The sequence below is a fragment of the Prionailurus bengalensis genome, chromosome C2 (genome assembly GCF_016509475.1).
Source record: "Prionailurus bengalensis isolate Pbe53 chromosome C2, Fcat_Pben_1.1_paternal_pri, whole genome shotgun sequence".
Classification (NCBI taxonomy): Eukaryota; Metazoa; Chordata; class Mammalia; order Carnivora; family Felidae; genus Prionailurus; species Prionailurus bengalensis.
In genome coordinates, this window is record NC_057350.1 from 79,210,084 (window position 1) to 79,232,597 (window position 22,514).

Sequence of the window (22,514 nt, forward strand, 5' to 3'; positions counted from 1 at the left end):
ACAGAACGGCAGTAGGATGCTGTAAATAGTAAACACTTTCTAAAATAATGATAATGATAATGCCTTCATTTCATTTCCTTGGTATAAATTATCCTACCACAGGGGCACCTGGGTGGCTCAGTCCGTTAAGCGACCAACTCTTGATTGTAGCTCAGGCCATGATCTCATGGTTCATGGGTTTAAGTCCCATGCTTGGGATTCTCTCTCTCCCTTTCTCTCTGCCCCTCCCATGTTTGCGCTCGCTCTCTCTCTCTCTCTCTCTCTCTCTCTCTCAAAACAAATAAATAAACTTAAAAAGAATTATCCTACCACAAATGATTTCAAGAAACCAAGGTAAGGTCACTGAACATGTAGTTGGAAAAGATGCACACAGTGTCTGTCATGACTGGGAGAGCCTACCACACATCACTGTAAAGGGAACAAAGAGAGGTCAGTGCAAGGTAATGCAGAATGACAAGATGTTGGCAAACTGGAAATATATACCCTATTTAAAAGCATTTGAGGGGCCTCTGAGTGGCTCAGTCGATTAAGTGTTTGACTCTTGATTTCAACTCAGTCATGATCTCACAGTTTGTGGGATCAATCCCCATGTCACACTCTACTTGGGATGCTCTCTCCCTTTTTCTCTGCCCCTCTCCTGCACTCACTCACTCTCTCTCTCTCTCTCAAAATAAATAAACATACATTTAAAATAAATAAAAATAATAAAAGCATTTGAATGACCTATGGATCTCCAGCTTGTCACTGCAGGAAAAAATAAGATGAAAACTCCTTACCCTGGCATTCAAAATTCCGGATTTTCTGGTTCCTTTCTACTTTTCTAGCTTATTTATAGCTCTCTTACTCTTGATCACTATAATCCAGACACCCTGACAGTTTGTGGATCCCTGAGCCTCTGTCTGTTATTCTACAAATATTCTTCCCTCTTTCTGGGATTTAATTCCCCATCATATATTTTTGGAAATTTCTCTTCCTTCTTTAATCCTGGATATCGCCTTCATCAGAGTCTACAGTACAAATACAACAAGTTCTATCCTCCCAAAAGATCATTTGCAGGACTGTATATCAGCATACATCATACTGTGTTTTGACTTCATTTACATATCCTCCTTCCCTCAAGACTCAGAACTCCCTGAACATGAAAATCTTGTCTTGTTGCTTCTGTATTTTCATCACTCAGGGTGGAGTCTGGCTTATGGGAGGAGTTTGGTGAACACACAAATGAACGTATGAATGAGTGAATATAAATAAATAGCAATAATGATGACAATAACAATAAGAGTCAACTCTCCTGTGGCACAGACCATGTGGCAAAAATTGTGAGCATTTTACATATTTTAGGTAATTTAACTCTTCAATTGATATCCTGTTTTACACCCCCATTTTATCAATGATAAAACTGAGGTCCGGAGGATACAAGATATTTGTATACCAAGGTCACATGGCTAGTAAGTGATGGAACTGGGCATTTCGCTGCATCAGACTTTTTTCACCTCTTGGCTCTTTTTGACTCCTCCCTAATTAGTAGCAGTCTTGGGAAAACAAACATTTCGAGGTATATTTCTGACTGCAGTAACTAAATGCCCTCACTGTCCTATAATTCAGGTCACTCAGGGACCATTAGCTATCTGGATACATCTGCTGCCATGGGGAATTTATAGAGAAAAGCAATGTGTTTAATTAAGTGGTTGTCGAAAACACCCACCCAGTATAAATGGTTTCTGGCAACAGAGGTGAATTTGTTGCTGCCAGAGTCCTGCCACAGGTCATTAACATCTTAATGGATTTGAGGCACTTTCCAGCTTGAGTGCACAAAGGATGCAAGAAGTCTCCTTGGGCTGTGGGCTGCTTGGAGGCCCAGGGAAATGGAGGCAGGACTCAATGGGTGGACCCTGCTAGTGTCAGTGAAGGGCTTCAAACAGTAGACGACTCAATCAGAATTAAATTCAAGTCAAGTCCATGATGGGTTCTGAGCCCCTCCCACATGTCAGACACCACTGGGAGGTGGGCAGAGATGGGCTTGGACAAAACATGAATCAGAGTCAGGCCCTGTCTCGAGGAATGCTTTCCTCACAAATGTGCACAGTGAACTATGCCATGTAGTGTAACATGACCAGAAAAAAAAGAGAAGATTCTTCTGGTTGAATTAAGATGGAAAGGCTTTATAGACATAACACCTCTGAAGGACAGGAAAGGTCTGAACACACAGAAAGGAAGAAAGACATACCAAATAAGCAGAGTGAGTGAGTGAGTACAATCATGATGTCAAAGCACTGTGTCAGGAACATTTGGAGACCGGTGGACAGTCCAATTTGATAATTTGTAAAGGGGTATAATGGTAAATAAGGCTAGAGAGGAAAATTCATTCCATGGCATGCAGGGTTTGAAAGATGCAGCAGAAGAGTATTTAGGCAGTGAGGAGCCACTGAAGTCCTCAGTCCATAAGCATGAAAGTGATCTGGACCAGTACTTCCCAAATTTTAATGAACATCAGAATTAACTGGGGATTCAGGCTCAGCATGTCTGGGGTGGCCCCTGAGGATTAGCCCTGCTAACAAATCCCTAGGAATGCTGATACTGCTCATTCCAAGACCACCCTTTGAGTAGCAAGGGTCTAGAACAGATGAATGTACACAAAAATGGATGGGGTTGGGGGGAGATACATTTCAGAATGTTATTTTGCATAGTACATTTATTATTCATGACTAAGACAGTTAGAAATCCCTGATTTCCAGGTTTTGAGGGGTCTTTCTACTTATTTTTAAATTATAAGTAGCAGTATTTTTCATTACAATGGTAGTTCAGCACTCCTTAGAATCAGACAGTGACAAGATAAAGTGTGATTGGCCTTAGTCCATCAGTGGTACCCACCAGCCCCTATAAGTATTTGACTTTTTAGCTGATTCTGGGAAAAGACTAAATAATGTCAGATGCACAGCACAGGCAGAGTAAGATCTGGAGAGGAAAAGAGGAAAAGGTCTCTGAACCTACTCGATGAATGTCTGCCCTCCTCCCTGCACAGACAATCAACAAAGAAACCAGACACAGGCGCAAAGATCATTTACACAATTGAAACTGCGGCCATCGCTGTATCAGGAGATGAAAATTCACAAAAGCAGCACGAGCCATGTGATGAGAAGACAACAAGGCTGGGAGAGGGGTCCTGTGAAGTCAAGCCCTCCTGTGACCCTTAATAAGTGGTTGCCCTTAGGCAGGTCATTTAATCTCTGGGTTTCTTCATCCATAAAATAAAGCCAATAGTTCCTCCTGGCCTCCTCCCATGGGTCTGTCTGAGGATCACATGTGAGGGCAGGTGTGAAAGTGATCACCCACAGTGCTGCTTTGGGGATCAGTGTGCTCCAGGGGCATTCTGTGCCTGAGAGATACTGCCCAGTCGTCTGTTCCTCAACATCCCTTTCTGTCTCAGGATGCCTTTCTTTTCATTTAAACTTCTAGGATAGCTCTTTCTTCTGTGAAATCGTTTAAAATTAAGCAGAGATGCCCTGAATACTTCCATGTACCTCACCAAGCCCAAGGAACAGAATTCTGAGTTTATCCAATATGTTTCTGCCAGAGGAATAACAGACTACAATCCAATAAGGGGTACACATGGAATCTGGCCACAATAGCAAAAAGACCATTTTCGGAAAACTGGGGGAAGCATAATGCATCGGGGCCCTACCTCTGCTACTTTGCGGCCCTGGGACACTTCCAAGCCTTGATTTCTTCACCTGCAAACTGGAGGTAATTCCTACCTCAGATAATTGCTCTGAAGATTGGATTAACTGAAGAAGAACATTTTTAACTACAAAGTGCTGTAGAATATTACTTATTTTCTTTATCAAAAAATAAATGGAGAATGCCTTAATGTATTTTCATTTCTCTTTCCAACTGTGTAGCCTTACTCTGCACTACTGGTATATATCCCTTACTGAGGGCTTCAGCTACCCAGGGGCAGCTGGGTGGCTGAGTCAGTTGAGCATCTGACTTCAGCTCAAGTCATGATCCCATGGTTTGTGGGTTTGAGCCCCACATCAGGCTTTGCATTGACAGTGTGGAGCCTGCTTTGGATCCTCTCTCTCCTTCTCTCTCTGCTCCTTCCCCACTTGTATTCTCTCTCTCAAAAATAAATAAACATTATGGGGTGCCCGGGTGGCTCAGTCAGTTAAGCATCTGACTTCGGCTCAGGTCATGATCTCACGGTTTGTGAGTTCAAGCCCCACATTGGGCTCTGTGCTGACAGCTCAGAACCTGGAACCTGCTTCGGATTCTATCTCCCTCCCTCTCTATCCCTCCCCAACCAGCGCTCTGTCTCTCTGTCTCTAAAAAATATAAATAAATGTAAATAAATAAACAAACAAACAAACGTTAAACAATTTTTTTAAATATATAAATCCTTACATTTACATAACCACTGACAGTTTGGAAAATAATCATCTAACAATAGGTGAATGATCAAGTAACTTCACAAAACCTACATGATAACAAGAAAAAACCTAAGGGAAGTGCCATTTAGAAATCATCAAAACCGTATGTATTATACCAATCTAATGGCAAATGGAGGGAAATCACTTAGCAGAACACTTGGTACAATTTAAATGTTATTTATTAATATTAGAACAATCTTTGGCAAAGATGCATGAAGAAAAGCTGGAATGAAAAAATACTACAAAAATTAACAATGGCTGTGCTTCTTTCAAGAAAAGTGAATTTCTAATGGACTGAAGACTACATTAAAACAAATGCCCTAATTTAAAAAAAAATGGCAAAACCTACTTAAGTTTACTGAGGTACACTGATCATGAGTAGCAGAACCAGGATTCAGACCCAAGGCTTCTGACTCCAAATTCAAGACTCTTTCTAGGATGCCAGGCTGCCTCCTCGACTTTACTTCCGTTCTATTGTCTATATATTCAACGTAGCCAGTTAATCGAATTTCACATATTTTTTATACCAAAGTGCAAGGATAGAAACCTGGGTGGGTTTAGGGGAAGGTAGGCAATGAGAAACACTGTAAGTATTTTCCACAAGATAAAGACTGAGAGTTACTTGACTCCCCCACCCCCCCACCCTAGCCACCAGAGGCAAGTCTTCCCATTTAGCAACAAGAGGAATGAGAACATCCCCCCCAACCATTTCAGACTAATGTGCTTAAATAAAGATCCCATCTCCTCCTGCCTCTTTAAGCACCATACACAAAGACATCTTGAGTACATTCTACTGAAGAGCCACTTCAGTGCCATTATAACACAATTTTTGAGACTTTGGGAAGTGTCAAGATGTTCTCCTTGGTGCTGGCTTAATGGATCACTTCTGAAAGTGTACACACAATTTCTTCAAAAAGTACTTTCCCAGAAGGACCAAGAAGGGCAATAAGAGGAGGAGATAAAGTTAAGATAGACACCGTGTTGTCTTTAGAGCTGTAGAGGCATATAAAGCTCCAGGATGGACTGGACTAGAGGTCTGGGTCCTAAGTGGCATCTTTTCAGGGTACTATTCTTAATGGTTTCAGCTAACTGGGATCTAACTGGAGTTGATGGTTGCATCTCTCTAGTTCTCCTGTCGGCCTCTCTCTCCATCTCCTCATAGCCTATACCCAAGTGCCTTCAAACTAATCTTTCCAATTTAACTGAATAATATACCAGTATAAATTTAGAACATCGCAAAACAGCTCACCCGAGTTTGGGTGACATCCCTTGAAAAATGCTTTTACCGATTTAATGTTACTTTACACCCTTAGATTCTATAGAAGGCTATAAGAAACAAATATGTCAAGATTACTGTCCCTTTTGAACACACTACTTAAGACAGTATCTGGATGCATATGTAAATCCACCCATTCAACATCTCCATGTGGATGTCCTATGGACACCTCAGACACATTTTTTTCCCCAAAACTGTACTCAGCAAGTTCTATAAGAAGGGAATGACAAGATTGTTGGGATAATTAAATAACACTGCAGGCACAAAGTTTCTTCTGCATTGTTTGGCATATGGTGGTTTCTCAATAAAGTAGAATTATCGTTTCCTTCTAAGCCTGGAATGGCAACACAGGGAACCCATCAGTTTCCCAGGCCAAAGCCCAAGAATTGGCCTGAACTCCTGCCTCACAGACAATTAAACAGAGAGATCCACAAAGCCTTGCTCTGTCAATTAGTTTGCCTCAGTCCCATATGCACCCTTCAGTATATGCTCTATGATTAACAACAGAATTCTGTCATGCATTTTTCTTTCAAGTGTGCACCATGTTATGTTTTTGCAGAAAAGAGCACAAGAGGGTTGTAACAGAAAGAAGGGGCTTTTTATAATTTCCAGCTTGGGCTGGGGGTCAGCAGTGTAGGTGTGAGAACCCCAATGTCTTCTGCCCTAGCCAGAATACAGAATACAGACCCTCAGCAGCCTCTGCTTGTCATGACTCTTCCCTCAGCTGCCTGTCCAGAGTTAAACCTATTCTTCAATAAAGAAGGTGACTTTTGTGGAACTGGACAATAGTTTTTAAATGCTGGAACTATATTTCCTCAAGTTTTTTTCTATGTATTTACAATATCACAGACACAGACATGGCATACCTGGAAGTTTATTCTGCATTGTTAACATATTCCCTGTTGCTTTCTAAAGTTTAGACAACCAATAAAGCAATAAATTGAACTCTGATATCTAGTGTTTGCTGACTTCCATGATGGAATCACTGCCCCCAGGGTCAATTCCAGGCCATGTACATGACACCACTGAATGTGTAGCAGAGAAAAGAGGTACAGTAGCAAGTTATCATGTAGTATTTCCACTACGCAAGCACAATTGGCATAAATCACCCCAACAGCAAGTCAACAGCAAAACAAAGTAAAAAAAAAAATCGGAAAGTAAGGAGTTTTGACTACATCACCTTTAAGTTTAATTCACTTGGTGTGACATTTTATGTTTTAATAATTAACAACCAACTCTCAAAATTCCTGAAATTGTAATGCTGACCTCTCATAAGCCAGTGTGACCCAGCTCCAGCACGCCACTGGATCAGACCCTCGCTGATATTGCACAAGTATCTAGTGTGGCAGCCAGCCTTCCAGCCATCCATTGATCCTTCACATTTCAAACATGTACAGGCCATACACCCTCATCCATAATTCCAAATTCAATAAAGCCCTGAAAATGGTGCAGCTGTGGCTCAGACGCACTTTATGGTAAAACCAGATCTGAACCAACATGCAGTCATCTATTCTATGTTGAATATAACAGGTTTTCCTGCAAAAATTTTAGTGTGTTTGACTATGGGGGGCTGTCGCAGGCCTCCACTTGGAGCATAAAATAAAATGCATACGTATTGTTTTACCTTTCTAAAATCTGAAAAATTCTCAATCTGATTCATATCGGATTCCAGGGGTTTTAGATAAGGGATTGTGAGCCTTCAGCGATCTTTTTAAATTGAAATATAGTCACACTTTCTCACCAATCAGTGCCTCCCCATCGCCTACAGGGTAGAATCTAAGTTCTTAAATAAGATACACAGGCCCTTAAGCTCACGATACTCCCCACATCACACTCCTATATCAAACCATTTCTGGGGCTCTGACCAACCATGACTAAAGGTTGAGCTGTGATGAGTGACCCCACACGTATACCTTACACCCTTTGGGAAAGAATTGGAACCGAGCTAGTACAGGAGAGCAGTCTGCCTTCCTTGCTTTACCCCTTATGTGATCTCAGCTGTCCACTTCCTCGTCCCACATCTCCATTTCTCATCTGTCACATGACAATCACAAAACCAGCAAGGTTGTAGTGAACATAAAGCAAGTTCATGGTCATAAAGTTATTTTTTAATGTGCTATATATATATATCATTGGAAGGGTTTTTCACTCTTATCACTCTGAAACTGGAATACTTGTTTGAAAGCAAACATTCTTTCAACTGTTGGATGAGTAACTAGGGGTTTCTCATCTCCATAAAAGGAGCTAACCATTGATGTGCATAAAGCCCAGTCATTGCTGTCACACACACAAAAAAGTGTTACACTTGAAAAGAGTTATGTATGGTTGGCACAGTTGGGGAAGCTGGTCTATAGTACAGCCTCTGTAACTCATAAGAACTGAATGGACGGATGGGTCTTATCCCATTAGAAAAAAAGAGAAAGAGAAAGGGAAAAGCATAGCCCCAGGCTCGTACTTCTCTGGGCCTATATGTTTATTGGTTTATTTAGTTCTTTCTTTTGTTCTGTTTTGCTGTTGTTATTTTGGGGATTTCGTGCTGATATTGATTGCTTTTATCGTTGCTTTTGCCTTTCCTACATTGGTGCACTACAAACAAAGACTTAAGTGTGAAAGGTCATTCAAAACCTCCATGCATGCCCTTCCTTTGACAAATGCCTCCAATCTTCTTCTTGAACAGTCACAGTGACTGGGAGCCTATTTATTTAGCCCAGATGCCTGGACCATCTTCTTTGCAACTGGCAGCTTTTTCCACTACAAGAAGACAGTCTGAACCAGCTTTAAGGTTTAACAGGAAAAGAAAAGCAACTGGCAAATTCTTACTATGGTAGAAATGACTGGATTCAAATATTTCTTAAAAGTAGCTTTAGGGGCGCCTGGGTGGCGCAGTCGGTTAAGCGTCCGACTTCAGCCAGGTCACGATCTCGCGGTCTGTGAGTTCGAGCCCCGCGTCGGGCTCTGGGCTGATGGCTCAGAGCCTGGAGCCTGTTTCCGACTCTGTGTCTCCCTCTCTCTCTGCCCCTCCCCCGTTCATGCTCTGTCTCTCTCTGTCCCAAAAATAAATAAACGTTGAAAAAAAAAAATTTAAAAAAAAGTAGCTTTAGATGGAGAGTAGGAAGAGGTATAAAAGGATTTTGGCAGAGAGGAAGACCAAAAAGAACACAAAAGAACTACCGTTGAAAGAGAAGAAATGGTTCCAAAGTGCAAAGAAAGAAAAGTCTGACAGCAAATGAAAATTATTGCTTAAAATTCCACACGCACATGATACATCCCTCATTACTGTCTGTAATATAAATGTATATACCACAAAGCAAAAGAGACATAGAAAACTGGATGCCAGATAGTCTTCACCAACCCTTTGAGCTTCCTATTAGGTTCAGAGCTAGATGCAAAACTTGGGTCCTGGGGCACACCTGTTCAGATTTATCTGAAAACTGCTGGTTTTATCAATCATCCCAGTTGACGATAAATCAAACTGACAGAATTATGGTGCTAAGTCTTAATACAGATCACACAGTCTGATTTACCTTGGGACAAACTGATACCTAAAGACCTTTATAATCATGAAACAAAAACATTCCAAACAAAAATAAGCCACATTTCTATACAAAAAAGACCAAGCAATTAAAGCATGTACTATTAAAAAAAAAACAAAACAAAACAAAACTGCTGATTCTATTATTTGAGAATTCAAAAAGCTACTACTGGATTTTGAAAGACCATATTTGGGCATTCTTTCTTATAAATGAAATGCACTGTAGGAACAAAACAGGTTAAGTATCTACTTCTGATTAGACCTTCAGAATTCAAGGACACATCTGTCCTAATCAAGGCAGACTTTTTTATTTGCACAAGTCAAATTTTACTTTGCAGATGGCAGGTGGCATTGGAAAAGGGTTGGTAAAAGTGAATAAGCAAAAAGCCTCAATTATACACTTTTTTTTTCATAGAGATAACCCAGAGATGAAAGATATAGAGATGGACAGGACAAAAATAAAGGCAGAGGCTACCAAACAAACACAAACAAAAGGCCTTTACCAATAGACATAACTTGTGAACAGAGGAGGGACACTGATGTCTGATAAAAATCCACCATGTGCTCGGGACTTTGCTAAGAGTTTTACCATGCTGTCTCATTTAGCCCTCGTAACAACTCCTCAGGTACTTATCACTATCTCCAGTTTATACATGAAGAAACAAATGCTTAGACATGGTCAGGTTGTCTTTCTAATTTCATTTTCACTCAGTCCTTAGAACCCATTTGAAACAAGAATGTAACATGGCCATCAGGCAGATGGATCCACAGGTGACCTGGTTCTACACTCCATTGACGGAGAGATTTTGTTCTGCTGGCCTAGAAGACTGGACATTCAAGCGTTGCCTGTACCAACCCCACCCTCCCAAAACTTAGTCAAAGAAAATGTCCGGCCCAGGAGTGAAAGATTAAATGCTTCTTTACTCAAGGTATAGGAATTATTGAGCTTTTCTCCTAGAGCCTTTGGAGACAGAAAACTTAGTGAGTATCCAAAATGGAGTTCTCACTATATTCTCCATTTAGTGTTATGTATTCCGTAGCAGAAAAGAGGCGCCTCTTTTATTATGTGAATATATTACTTATTATTGTAAAGACCATGGCATTCCTGATATTCTACTAGTGGGTGGAAAAAAAGCCATAGACACTAGAATTTCGGGGCAAGACACAAGGTAACTATCTTCATGGTGTCATTTTCAATGAAAGCCCTTAGAGCTAAGATAAGCCTCAGGGATGAATGGAGAACTTCTGGAAGGAATAAAGTCTCAAGCGTTACACTTGGTTTTTAACCTAACTCTGGACTGGTGGCTTGTCTTTTCTATCCCGCATGATTTTGTAGGGATGTTATGTACAGCTCATGTTATTGTACATAAAATAAAATTCAAACTGTATATATTGACCTCATTTGTCTTTTCTAACCTTCCTTTCCACTGTACCCAGAGTGGGATGGTTAGTAGCCTCATGTAGTTAGAATGAGAGTAGTTGTAAGAGACAGAGACTCGAACCAAAGAGATCAGAGAGAAGAGTCCAGTGCAACAGTTCTTGAGAGCTATGAAGACCTAAGGAGTCATAGTGATAGCTGACAATACCCAGAAAATTTTTGTAGGAGTCAACCCTAGTCATATATCAGCTATAGGGCACCACAAAACTTGACTCACTAACTGGGGGTAATGCCAACCAATTATTTTGCATGGCATCCAGAAGAAATTCTGCCATAGATCTATCTCCCATTCTGTGACAGTGGTGTCAAGGAAAATGCTAGATTCCCATGGCCCCTCACTTAGCCATAACTACTCACTCTGTCAAGAGCCAGAAGCCTTGAATTGTCTCTCCAGGAGTCTTCGCCATGTGGCCTTTCAAGTCTTCCATGGCAGTCTCAATAGCCCCTGGCTGAGTGGGAAAAAGAAAATATCTAGTTTAGGGAAAACTGAGCCCTATTTGTGCTTATGATTAATGAGTATAACCCATAGCCTTCTCCAAAAAGCTCATGGGAAAGATAGTTCTCGCATTTGTCTGTTTCCTCTGGGCATAGCATGCCAGAGAGCTTAGTCTTGAACTCTGGTATTTACTAAGCTGTTCTCCTTAGGTGGGACCAAAGTAATCCAAGTCCTGTCTTCCATGATCTTACTCATACCTTCTCACAGAAAGGAAGACACCCATTTTCAGAAGGCCAGTTTTCCCAAACAAACATGTTTATCAGGAAGTTCAAAGGATTTAGCAATATGTACATTTTTAAAATCAAATCTTTCTCTCTTCAAAGAGCACCTGGCAATAAAATACCTAAGAGAAATCTTTTTCTAATATTCTGACCATAATTTTAGATGATTCTGGGAAATTAACTTTTTTGTCTCCTTACCTTGCTTTCTTCACCCTTCTCCAAACAGGTGCTTCTACTTATGGGCCTACCTCTAGCTTAAAATTTGATTAACCCTTTTCATGATAAGAAATTCATAGACCTCTATCTCAGTGATTCCTAAACTTCAGTACCCATCAGAATCAAAAACACAGATTTATGGGCTCTGTTCCCAGAGTTTATGATTTAGGAGGTCTGAAGTGGGCCTGAGAACTTGCATTTCCAACAGGTTCCCAGGTGATGCTGTTGATGCAGTACTGCACTGAGAACTACTGTTCTCTAGACAGTTATTCTCAACCTTGGCTACATATCAAAGTATGAGGAGAGCCTTTAATACTCCTAGTGCCCAGGCTGCATACCAGGGCCATTATAGAAGATACTCAGTGGCTATCTGCCATGTGGGACCCACATATCAGTACCTCAGGAGTTTTGCAGGCATCCCAGGTGACTCCAATGTGTAGCAAACGTTGAGAACCACTGCAGCCCAGGAATTATCTCGGCTTTTTTACAGGTGTGGAAATGGGCTAGTGTGGGGAAGCAACTTGTCAAGTTCACTCAGCTAAGAAGGGGTGGAGACAAGACGAGAAAACAAACATTCCATCGCTCCACCTACAAATGTAGTTCTGGCCTCATCCCAGCCCTGAGCTACTGACAAGTAGGTTCTCAGTTCTTGAATATTCTCTATATAATAGGGCTTTAATACTAACCACCTAATCTTCTCTAAATATTAACAGTCCTAATCCTCCCAGCCTGAGACTGTTCTCTCACAAAAGGAAACAGGGACACTAGCCTGGCCTAGGATCTGTTCAAATGTCTTTTCCTCTCAGAGCTAGGGTGGTGGTAGGATTTGGGTTTGCTTGCTTTCTCAGTGTATGATAAAACACTGTAAAACATTTTGACTACAAAGTCCATTGGTCAAAAAAAAACCCAAAAAAACAACAACAAAAAAAAACCTTATGAGAATCCATATAGGAAAAACAGGAAAAGAATGACGCTGCTTCAGATAAAGTGGTAGAAAATGATGCAGAGCTCTACCCCTCCCCCACGATTCACTCAGCACAGCCCAAGTCATCCAGGAAATGTCCACTGAACAGAGTCAAGTGACCACGGATCCTATTCCATATCTGTCATAAATGAGTTCTGTAACCTCTAGCCAATTATTTGAGTTTTCTTGGCCTCCATTTCCTTATCTATAAAGACAACTGAGGCGACAGAACCAAAGCTTTCTGAGCCAACCTGATGATGAAAGCCTCCTGGAAGTCTTTAAGAAAATAAGATCACAGCCCTTACACCGAGACATTCTGATTTTCTCATTTTAACACATTTCCTGTTGAATTGAACAGTCAGCCAGTGGACTGAATGATTTCTGACTCTTCTGCTGCTGGTTCACCATTGTCAGAAAGCGAACAAGGCAGACCGTGCCTGCTGGAAGCTGTGAGTCACAAAATCAGTGAATTCTGGAGCATTAATCAAGCATGCCTTGAACACCCACTGACAAAGAAGACTGCACCAGCATCACTGGTCCCAGTGACCCTACTGGCAGGACCAAATAATGCTGGAGGGAAATTCCCTATGATCCCATGACAGTGCTCCCATCCCCCATGCCGTTCTTCCCACAATGCAGCCTGACTGCCCCAGGCCCAGTGCTCAAAATCATACTTTCTTTGACGACTCATCAGGTGATTTTTCCTGTCTCTCTTATACTTACATGATTTCTTCCTCAGCTAATATAACTCAGTAGTGAAACTAAGACTTTTCAGAAGAAGAAAAAAAGACTGTAAGGGAAATTGGAGAATAATGAAATAGTCCTAAAATAAGCATGTTGTTGAATGCTTTTACACCAGGCACTTTGCCAAAACATGTGAAGATGAATATAAAACTGTAGACTTTTTCAAAACCTTACTTGTCGGGGCGCCTGGGTGGCGTAGTCGGTTAAGCGTCCGACTTCAGTCAGGTCACGATCTCGCGGTCCGTGAATTCGAGCCCCGCGTCAGGCTCTGGGCTGATGGCTCAGAGCCTGGAGCCTGTTTCCGTTTCTGTGTCTCCCTCTCTCTCTGCCCCTTGCCTGTTCATGCTCTGTCTCTCTCTGTCCCAAAAATAAATAAACGTTGAAAAAAAAAATTAAAAAAAAAAAAAACACCTTACTTGTCTTCCCTATGGAAAGCAATTGGAAAAAATCTATCGAAATGATCTATTCTTTGATCGACACATTCCACTTCTGTGAAGTTATACTATGGATGTTCTTGCATTTGTGCAAAATAACAGCTGTATATCCAGTGTTCTTTGCAGCCTTGTTTGTGGATAGCAAAATTTTGGAAACAATGCAAATATCTGTCAATAGGGGACTTGTTAGATACATTATAGGACAGAGCCATTCAATGGAATATGATGCATATGCAAAAAAAAAAGAGGCATTCTGGGATAATACAGAAAATTTTCAAAACGTATTAAGAAAAAAAGCATTCAGAAGGGTAAATAGGCCACATTTTTGTATAAAAAAGTGGAGAAGGGATAAGAATAAAAATTTTCATGTGCTTGAATATACTAAAGCAACTCTAGAAGGATACCTAAAATGTGTTAATGGTGGTCCCCTGCAGTCAGGAAGGAACTTGATGGGGCAGTGGATGGAGGTGGTGTTTCACTCTATACCTTTTCAAAACTTAAACATTAAACAAAAGTGTGTGTGTGTGTGTGTGTGTGTTTTAAGTTTATTTCTTTTGAGGAAGAGTAGAGAAGGAGAGAGAGCATGAGCAGGGGAGGGGCAGAGAGAGAGGGACACAGAGGATCCTAAGCAGGCTCCCTACTGTCAGTGCAGAGCCCGATGTGGGGCTTGCTCTCATGAACCGTGAGATCTTGACCTGAGCTGAAATCAAGAGTCAGACACTTAACCAATGAGCCACCCATGTGCCCCAGAAGTATGTTTTTTTTTTATAGAACATTTGGGAAGTCTCCAGAGTTCTGTCAATGTCCTCACTGAGCATGGTGTTCTTATCTTCAGCAGTAACAGTGGTCATGCCTTTACAGAACAGTTAATCATTGTATCCTGTTAGAGTATTTTATTTACACCCTTCTATTTGTCATCATTGGATACTGAACTAAATTAACTTCAGCCATTTAGTGTAGAAAATTAAATAATGTGTGAACACTCGGACTTGCATGTGGGGCAATGTTTAGATCTCAGCCTTTCTGCCCACTGTGTGACCCATACTATGTCCTCATCATTCCAGATATCAGTTTATTCATTTTCTAGGTGGAAGGTGGATAAGACAATATTAACTATAACAGAGCTGTTAGGAAATGCCAAAAATATTTGGGAACACTGAATTTTCATTCTTATTATTAATATTAAATGGAAGGAAAATAGCCGTACCATGATTTACAAGTCAAATGGTTACTGCAATGGAACTGTTGGGAAAATAAGTAAAGTTATACACCATAAGATGGCTGACAGGACTAACAGAAGCTCCAGTTCCTAGCTTAGAGACTCCTCTTCCAGGCTCTTCTTTCCTGTCCTGTTTGCCCTGCATGCCTAATTGCTACTAATGCAGACTGCAGAAGTAACAGATGATAAATTGTCCCCCATGCTTGTGCTCGGGACTCAGATCTATGGAGAAGGAGAGCCTGCTGGTGTAAAACAAAACTCCGATCCACCAAGATCTCCAAGTACCGCCTGGTTTTTCCGCCAGCGATCCAACCTGGTTCTGTAACAGAATAATTAGCTCAAAGACTCCTAAGACTAATAGGAAAGTATGATGGAATAATAAGCACTCATAATCCAACATACATATATTTCTAATGCTAAATTTTAAGAAAAATCATTAGGGAGAATCCTTATTTACAAGTCACTATACAGCAGAGCTGGCAGCATCTTTTCTAATAGTTCAGCACCAAACATCTTCAGTCAAAACAAAGACATGCGTTTCCTTACATTTCCTTAAGCTAGACTAGCCAGGAGCCAGTTGTCACACAAACAATACTCACATCTGCTGGTAATAGTTTCCCATGCACTGGACTCCGTAACTAGACAGTAAGAGGTGGGGGCAGTATAGAAAGGAATGCTCCCAGGGACTCAGACACAGTAAGATCGTTCTTGTGAGTGTCATCATGCCCAGATAGAAATCACTTGGTGGTAAACACATAAGGGAAGAAAAACTGCTCTAAATTGGATGTGATTTGTAAAGTTCAGGGCAAATCTGTCTCTCCTTGAAAATAAAGGAAATGCCTCTTATTTTATTATTGTTAAGTGTCTGTCCTCAGAAGAAATATCAACTTTATTACACTCTTCAAGGGATTTCAGTGTAAGGAGGGGAGATGAGAAATCTTTTGCCCAGTGAGATACGTAATTTCTAGGCCAGAAAGCAGCTCATAAAATAACAATACAACTAATATATTTATTTAGTTGTTCCCAATGCAAGAGCAAGACATAGGGAACCCTATAGTAAGAGAAGAGGGGAAAGGAGAGAGTATGAAAGCCAAATTAGTGTCATGAAAGCAATGACATCTTGCTACACAATGGGAAGTCCCAAACCTGCTTATTAAAGTCTCGTTCCTCACAATAGAACACAGGCTATAAAAAGGCCATGGGGAACCATTAATTAAATATTAAAAGATCAAATAGTTTTAGTCCCATTAGTTTGTATGTAATTTACATTCTCAAGTATAAATTTAGAGATAATTCCCCATCCCTAATCGCTTTCAACTTTCTGATAAGGTATCTGCAAATACAGAGTCCTACAGGGAGTTTAAAAATATCTTTCCCCATGCGTATCAAGTATTGTTCCTTTCATAAGAAGTTGCTTTTGAATATCAGTCTTCACAACTAAAGGGATTATCATAATATACCTCGAGTTATTAGCCTTGAGTGGTACTTTTGTTCAGAAAAGGCACTAGGCCTTTTTTAGACATGTCTGAGCAATAATAGCAAATGAACAAAAACAGGAGGAAAAAATTGTCCAAGCAGACTGATAGCAAGTGCTTCAGACATTCATTACTGTGACCTCTCATTCATTGTCCAAGGTCAAAGGCACTGGAGGGGTAGTAAACAGTGTCAGGAGCCCTAGCTCTTTGTCCTGGTACGGCCCCTAAATTGCTGGTTGACTTTGGAGAAGTCACATCTCCTTTGTGTGTTTTAGGGGTTGGATTAGATATTCTCTCAGGCCCCTTCTGGCTCTGAGCAAGAATGTTGCTTTGTTGGAAGGGCTTGGTTTAGTAAATCAATAATAGTCTGGAAGCCTGTGGATAAGAAGCAACATCCCAGATGCCCCATGAAAAAACATAAGAGGTTTAAGGAAGCAGATTGACTTCTTTTATGATCTGGTACTCAGAGGTCTGGTCTAATGCATAAGGTTATGGTGCTAAAAAAAGTGCCTCTTGTTTGTCCTGAATTAATTTAAACTTCCAGAGCAGTCACATCTTTGCATATCCACTTTGAAACTCATATAACTGATCCTCCTTCCTATTATATAGCATTGGGTATCTACTCCTGGCACCTAAGAAACTGAGTGTCATTCTGCCACAGCAAGCCAAAGAGTAATTTTCCTTTCTGGCTTATAAGGTATAAATAGGAAACAACTTAAATATCCAGAAAAAGTTATATAAATTGTTGTATATCTCCACAGTAGGATATTCTAGAACTGTTAAAAATGATGCTATGGATGTAGAGTTACTGCCATAGGAAATATTTTTATGCAACAAATTGCACATGTAAGGAAAAAAGTAAGACAGGATATGCACCAAAATGTATAAGCACGCATTCAAACTTCTTTGGTTAACATTGAGTAGTGAATTATGGTGACTTTTATTTTGCTTATCGACATTTTTTTCCAATAAACTACCTCTTGCAAAATGATTTGAAAACATTTAATAAAATAACATGCTTGATCAAGGATTTCCTCAACTCATTTACTTACAGTTCTTCTGAATTTACAACATATATGCTTTAAATTCTTACACCATAATATATTTATTTCTTTTTAATTGCTGGGCATGGGATCATAGAACTATGAATCAGGAAGTTGAAACTTTGGTTCTAAGCCTCGCTTTACCACTTACTACTAGCCTCCTGGGCAAGTCAGTACTCATGACATTGGACAATAGCTATGACAATGGACAAGGAACAGCCTCCTCTGGGCCTTAGTTACTTCTGAGAATGAGAGTGTTGACCAGCTCCTTGGTGTTCAAGAGGTGTCTGTGGACAGAGAGCATCATTTTTGCCATAGAATCTATATAAATGCAGAATCTAAGGTCTCATTCCAGGCCTCCTGAATCAGACCAGCACTTTTACAAGATCTCAAGGTTGTTTGTTTGTACGGTAAAGATGGAGAATCAGTGGACCAGATCATGTATAGATCTCATTTCAGCGCTACGGAAGTGATCTTTTATGATAAATCTTTCATAGATCTGAATCATTCAGACCCAGAGCCTGGGTCTTATTGAATTATTCCCCGAGAAAATGAATTATTTTCCTTTGGTCAAACCTCTTTGCTGCTATAGACACTATACATTGACATTTATATCTCACTCTGGAGGTCATGGGGAGGTCATGGGCATCTTAATGTCATTCTCTGTGACCAATTACAGAAGTGAGAATGTCAAATCAACAAGAAAGGGAGAAAGCATTTATAAGAGTAATGAGATGCTGCTTATGGAATGTTAATAGATGTGTCATGCACTGTGCTAAGAATATTTACAAAATCAGCCTATTTAAACCTCTGTGTAAAACTGATATTTTATCCACACTTTGCAAATGAGGAAACACACACACACACACACACACACACACACACAGCACATTCATCATACTCACGTGCTAAAAAAAAAAAATCTATATTCTGTCTCTTGATCTGAAGGAGAGCAAATGCTGAGTGCTTTGGGAATGTAGCCCTCACAGCCTTAAAGAATCCCCAAGTCTACTTTAAATTAATTAACAAGATTAGAAGTTTTCCCTCCCAAGTTCTTGAGAATGTAGGGTTTGTTTCTACATATCCAAAGGAGATCTTTTTCACACAGACTGCAGTCATTGACTGACTGACTTCTAAAAGGGCCATGAATGCCACTGTACATTACAGTAGGAACAGCACTAGACTTACAGACAGAAGATACAGATTCGAGCTAGAGCTATTCCAATTAATATTACATGGCTCAGTCAGGTCACTTTGACAAAGGAAGCAAAGGCAGAAGGAAATGGCAGATAAAATTAAACTTCCACCCTCAGCCCATTGACAAATATTGAGGCAGTCAGAACCTCTACCTTGAGGCAGAACATTTCTCTAGGAACTCCCCACTGTCTTAATGCTAATGCTTTGCTAGAGGGAGAAACCACCTTAGCTGGACAATAACTAGGCCTCCAAGATCCAGTAAGTCTTCTTTAGCATAGGAAAATCCTTTTGGAAACTTCCTCTTGACTTTACTTCCCCCAACTCCCAAGGATAGAATCAGTCTCTGCTCCACAATCCTGGGGCAGCTCTTCCGGCCCATGGGTTCTGTCCGCATACTTTAATAAAACCACCTTTGTGTGCCTAAGGCATCTCAAGAATTCTTTCTTGGCTATCGGCCCATCATTCTAAAACAGCATCAACTTCACTCCCCTGAAACTTCAATATGTTTACAATAAACCAAGAGTGATGAGTCCTCCCCTGCCTACCTTACAGTGTCACTTCAGGGGACTTCACTTGATAAATTACATAGAGACACACAAATAAAAGTATCAGTCAATCAAACAAATAAGTAAAACCTCCATGGTGGCTTTAAACTGTGTTGATTTAGCTAAGCTAGAGCTACATTTTCTAGAATTTCCTTTCATGTCTGTTTCCAAATTAGAGTTGGCCACAAGAGATGTTAGTATAAGATTTGTAAGGCAGAAGGGAGTTTTTCCCTGTGGAAGATCACTTCAGACCACCTGCACTCACATTCACAGCTGCTGACCTCCAGGTTCATCTGATGCCAGGGGGCAGCACTTACAGCTATAGCTTCTTTTGCTGACAGTCAGACTTCATCCCTCACCTCCTTCCCCTGGGCTGGTAAGTGTGCAGCTCAGTGTAGAAAGGCACCAAGTCCTCTCCTAAAAGTGACTCACACCTCCAAGTTTAGACACAGCTGGAGACAGATACAGATTCCATTTTTTCCTCGTGGGTTTTGCTTGCTCATCAGGAATTCTGAGTTGTCCATCCAGGTTCCAGTTTTCCTGTACTCCCTATTCCCAGTTCATGACTACGAATCGGTTAGACTATAGCAACTTCAGGCCCATCACTAGATTGCAAAGACAACAGGTTTGCAGAGACTTCCCAACCAGCTCTCATAACTGCATCACCGCATCATAACTTCTGTCACTGCATCATAACTTCTGATCATGAATCTCTTACTCCATACCACTCACGGTTCTCTTACCAAACCGTGACTGATCCATCATCATTACCAAAGATAAGACAACTTTAGGGGATGCTTTGATTTCTTTCACAGACTACCTTACAACTTAATTTTGCTTATTCAATTAAGTTCACATACTTTGGAAAATAAACCATATGCTTTACATATGCAAATCACACAAACACATAGTATAGCACCTACCATAGCACCTTAACACGTAAGAGTCGCAGAATACAGATGATATGGGTATATCGTACCTTCAAACATGTGCACGCGCGCACACACGTGCACACACACACACACACACACACACACTGAGTCACTTTAAAATTTTATCTTAACCAAAGATGTTTTACAAGCTACCAAATCAGGATTCATTAGTTAAAGCTTTATAAATAGTCACATCTTAGCCACCATTTACTTGTAAGACTGAGCTGAATTTTTTTTTCAAGATTTGTCCCAGGTACACTTGAAAAACGAGATGGTCTCTGTTGCCACAGTGTATAATCTCCAATTGTGCTGCCAATTGGCTTTAGCCTGTGAGCTAATACCTACTGTGTTAACAAGAATATTGAAGGATTGGGAAAGAACGTTGATAAGTAGGAAGGAGAGTTCAAGAGAGAGAACTACTCAAACCCAGGAAGCACTATGTCCTTGATCCAAATGCTACAAGTTCAAAATATCATTTTTTAGGAGTGCCTAGGTGGCTCAGTGGGTTAAGCGTCCAACAGGCTCAGGTCATGATCTCGTAGTCTGTGGGTTTGAGACCTGCGTCAGGCCCTGTGCTGACAGCTCAGAGCCTGGAGCCTGCTTGGAATTTATCTCTTTCTCTCTTTCTCTCTCTCTCTCTCTCTCTCTCTCTCTCTCTCTCTGCCCCTCCCCTGCTCATGCTCAGAGCTCAGTAAAGGAGCTCAGCTCCAGAATGCAGCCAAAGGTTGGGATTTAAAAGTGCCTGCTCCCACACAGTAATATCATCATCCCCCTGTAGACCCTGAAGTTCAACTCGTTCTCAGCAAGCCTTTCCACTCCATCACCCACATCTTTTTCAAACATGGAACAAATACCCACTCTGGGCACACAGCTTTATATTTTTAGCTGCTTGGGTTTTCTCTCTATAGATCATTAATCTGTGGAGGTCAGATTTAACCTGAACACAGGACTGAGGAACCAAAGATCCATCCAAAGAGACTGGATGACCCACTTCTCTCCCATTCGACCTGGTTATCAAAACTAGACCCCCTAACTTCTCTGAAATTCAGAACCTTCACCTGTAAAATGGGATATGGATACCTACTTCATGGTTTCTATGACTATCAGATGAAATAAAAATGTGAAAATATCTGGTAAAACTTGTGATATAGATAGATAGATAGATAGATAGATAGATAGATAGATAGATATTAGAATACTGTAAGAGAAGTCTTATGTAATACTTCAGAGCACCAAAAAATTTACCCGTGTAACGAAGTACTTCCGTGAGACATAAGGCTGGTGATAAGGATTGGGGTACAGTGTTGATTCAGTCACACTTGGCTGCCTTGAAATACGGCTTGGCTCTGGGTCCTTGCCTGGGTCTCCCTCCTCCGTGGACAGTTGGTCAGTCTCAGAGGGTTGGTCATCTCCCTCTTGCTTCAGAGACACAGGCTGGAATCCTTCAAAACTCCCAATCTTTGACATTTTTTCTGCCTAAAACAAAAGAAGAAACAATCTTCTCATTAGAAAAGAAAGGGGGAGAGGTGGCAGTGAGGGGAGGAGTGACCTATGTCATGGCTAAGGCAAAAAGTCTATTGTGTGCAAATGATGTTCCTGAAACCGACCAAGGCACTAATGAATGTAATTCAATGACACAGATTCTATTTACCAGGGCAGAGAAGCAAGGCCCTCCAGATAAAGAAAAGGAGGCTGCAAGTAGGTCCATTTTCCCACCTTTTGCCGCAGGACAGGAAGCTGAGTACGTAGAAAGTAGTATGAAATAATTACCAAACAATTTATCTTCAAGATTTCATAGTATTTTTGCTTCAAAATCTACCAAGCCTGTACTTATTTAGCAGTTAAAAGCAATGATAACACACCTTCTTGTGTGCTGCTTGGGTAGTAATAGGGCACAAAAGCACTTAGAATTGAGCATATTTTTTAACTGAAAAAAAAATGCAATTATAAAATTTTATATAAGGAAATAATTTAGCCAAATGCCCAAAGACATCAATATAGAAGGTAGTTCATCACAACATGTGTCCAATAGCAGAAAAAGATGCCACTTTATGTCTAATAGCAAAATGTGTGTAATAGCAACGTTAGACACCCATACAACATTGTATCTGATACCAAGAGAATAGAGTAAAACTAAGGTTCCGTCAGTAGGGAATTGGCTAAATAGGTTATACCATAAAGTGAAATATAATGTAGTCATTAAAAATGTAAGTGCATATTTTTATCATGGTAAGATGTCCAAAATATATTCTTAATGGAAAGCAGTAAGCTATAAAACATTATCGATAATTTTAGTCAGATTGGTTAAAATAATTCAAAAAATATATAAAAAGAAAGAAGGAAGGACACTTGGAG

At 40.5% G+C, this 22,514-nt stretch overlaps 1 protein-coding gene across 2 annotated transcripts in view; it reads right to left on the reverse strand.

The window, feature by feature from the left end:
• The window catches only part of TPRG1 (tumor protein p63 regulated 1), a 141,832-nt gene that overhangs the window by 90,423 nt on the left and 28,895 nt on the right, over window positions 1-22,514 (reverse strand). For both annotated transcript variants that reach the window (XM_043594609.1, XM_043594608.1), the window contains exons 2-3: window positions 21,405-21,635; window positions 11,031-11,122 (exon numbers count right to left, since the gene is read on the reverse strand). In XM_043594609.1, coding sequence (XP_043450544.1) covers window positions 11,031-11,122; window positions 21,405-21,626 — 314 coding nt within the window. In that variant the 5' untranslated portion in view covers window positions 21,627-21,635. The remainder of the gene's footprint in view (window positions 1-11,030; window positions 11,123-21,404; window positions 21,636-22,514) is intronic.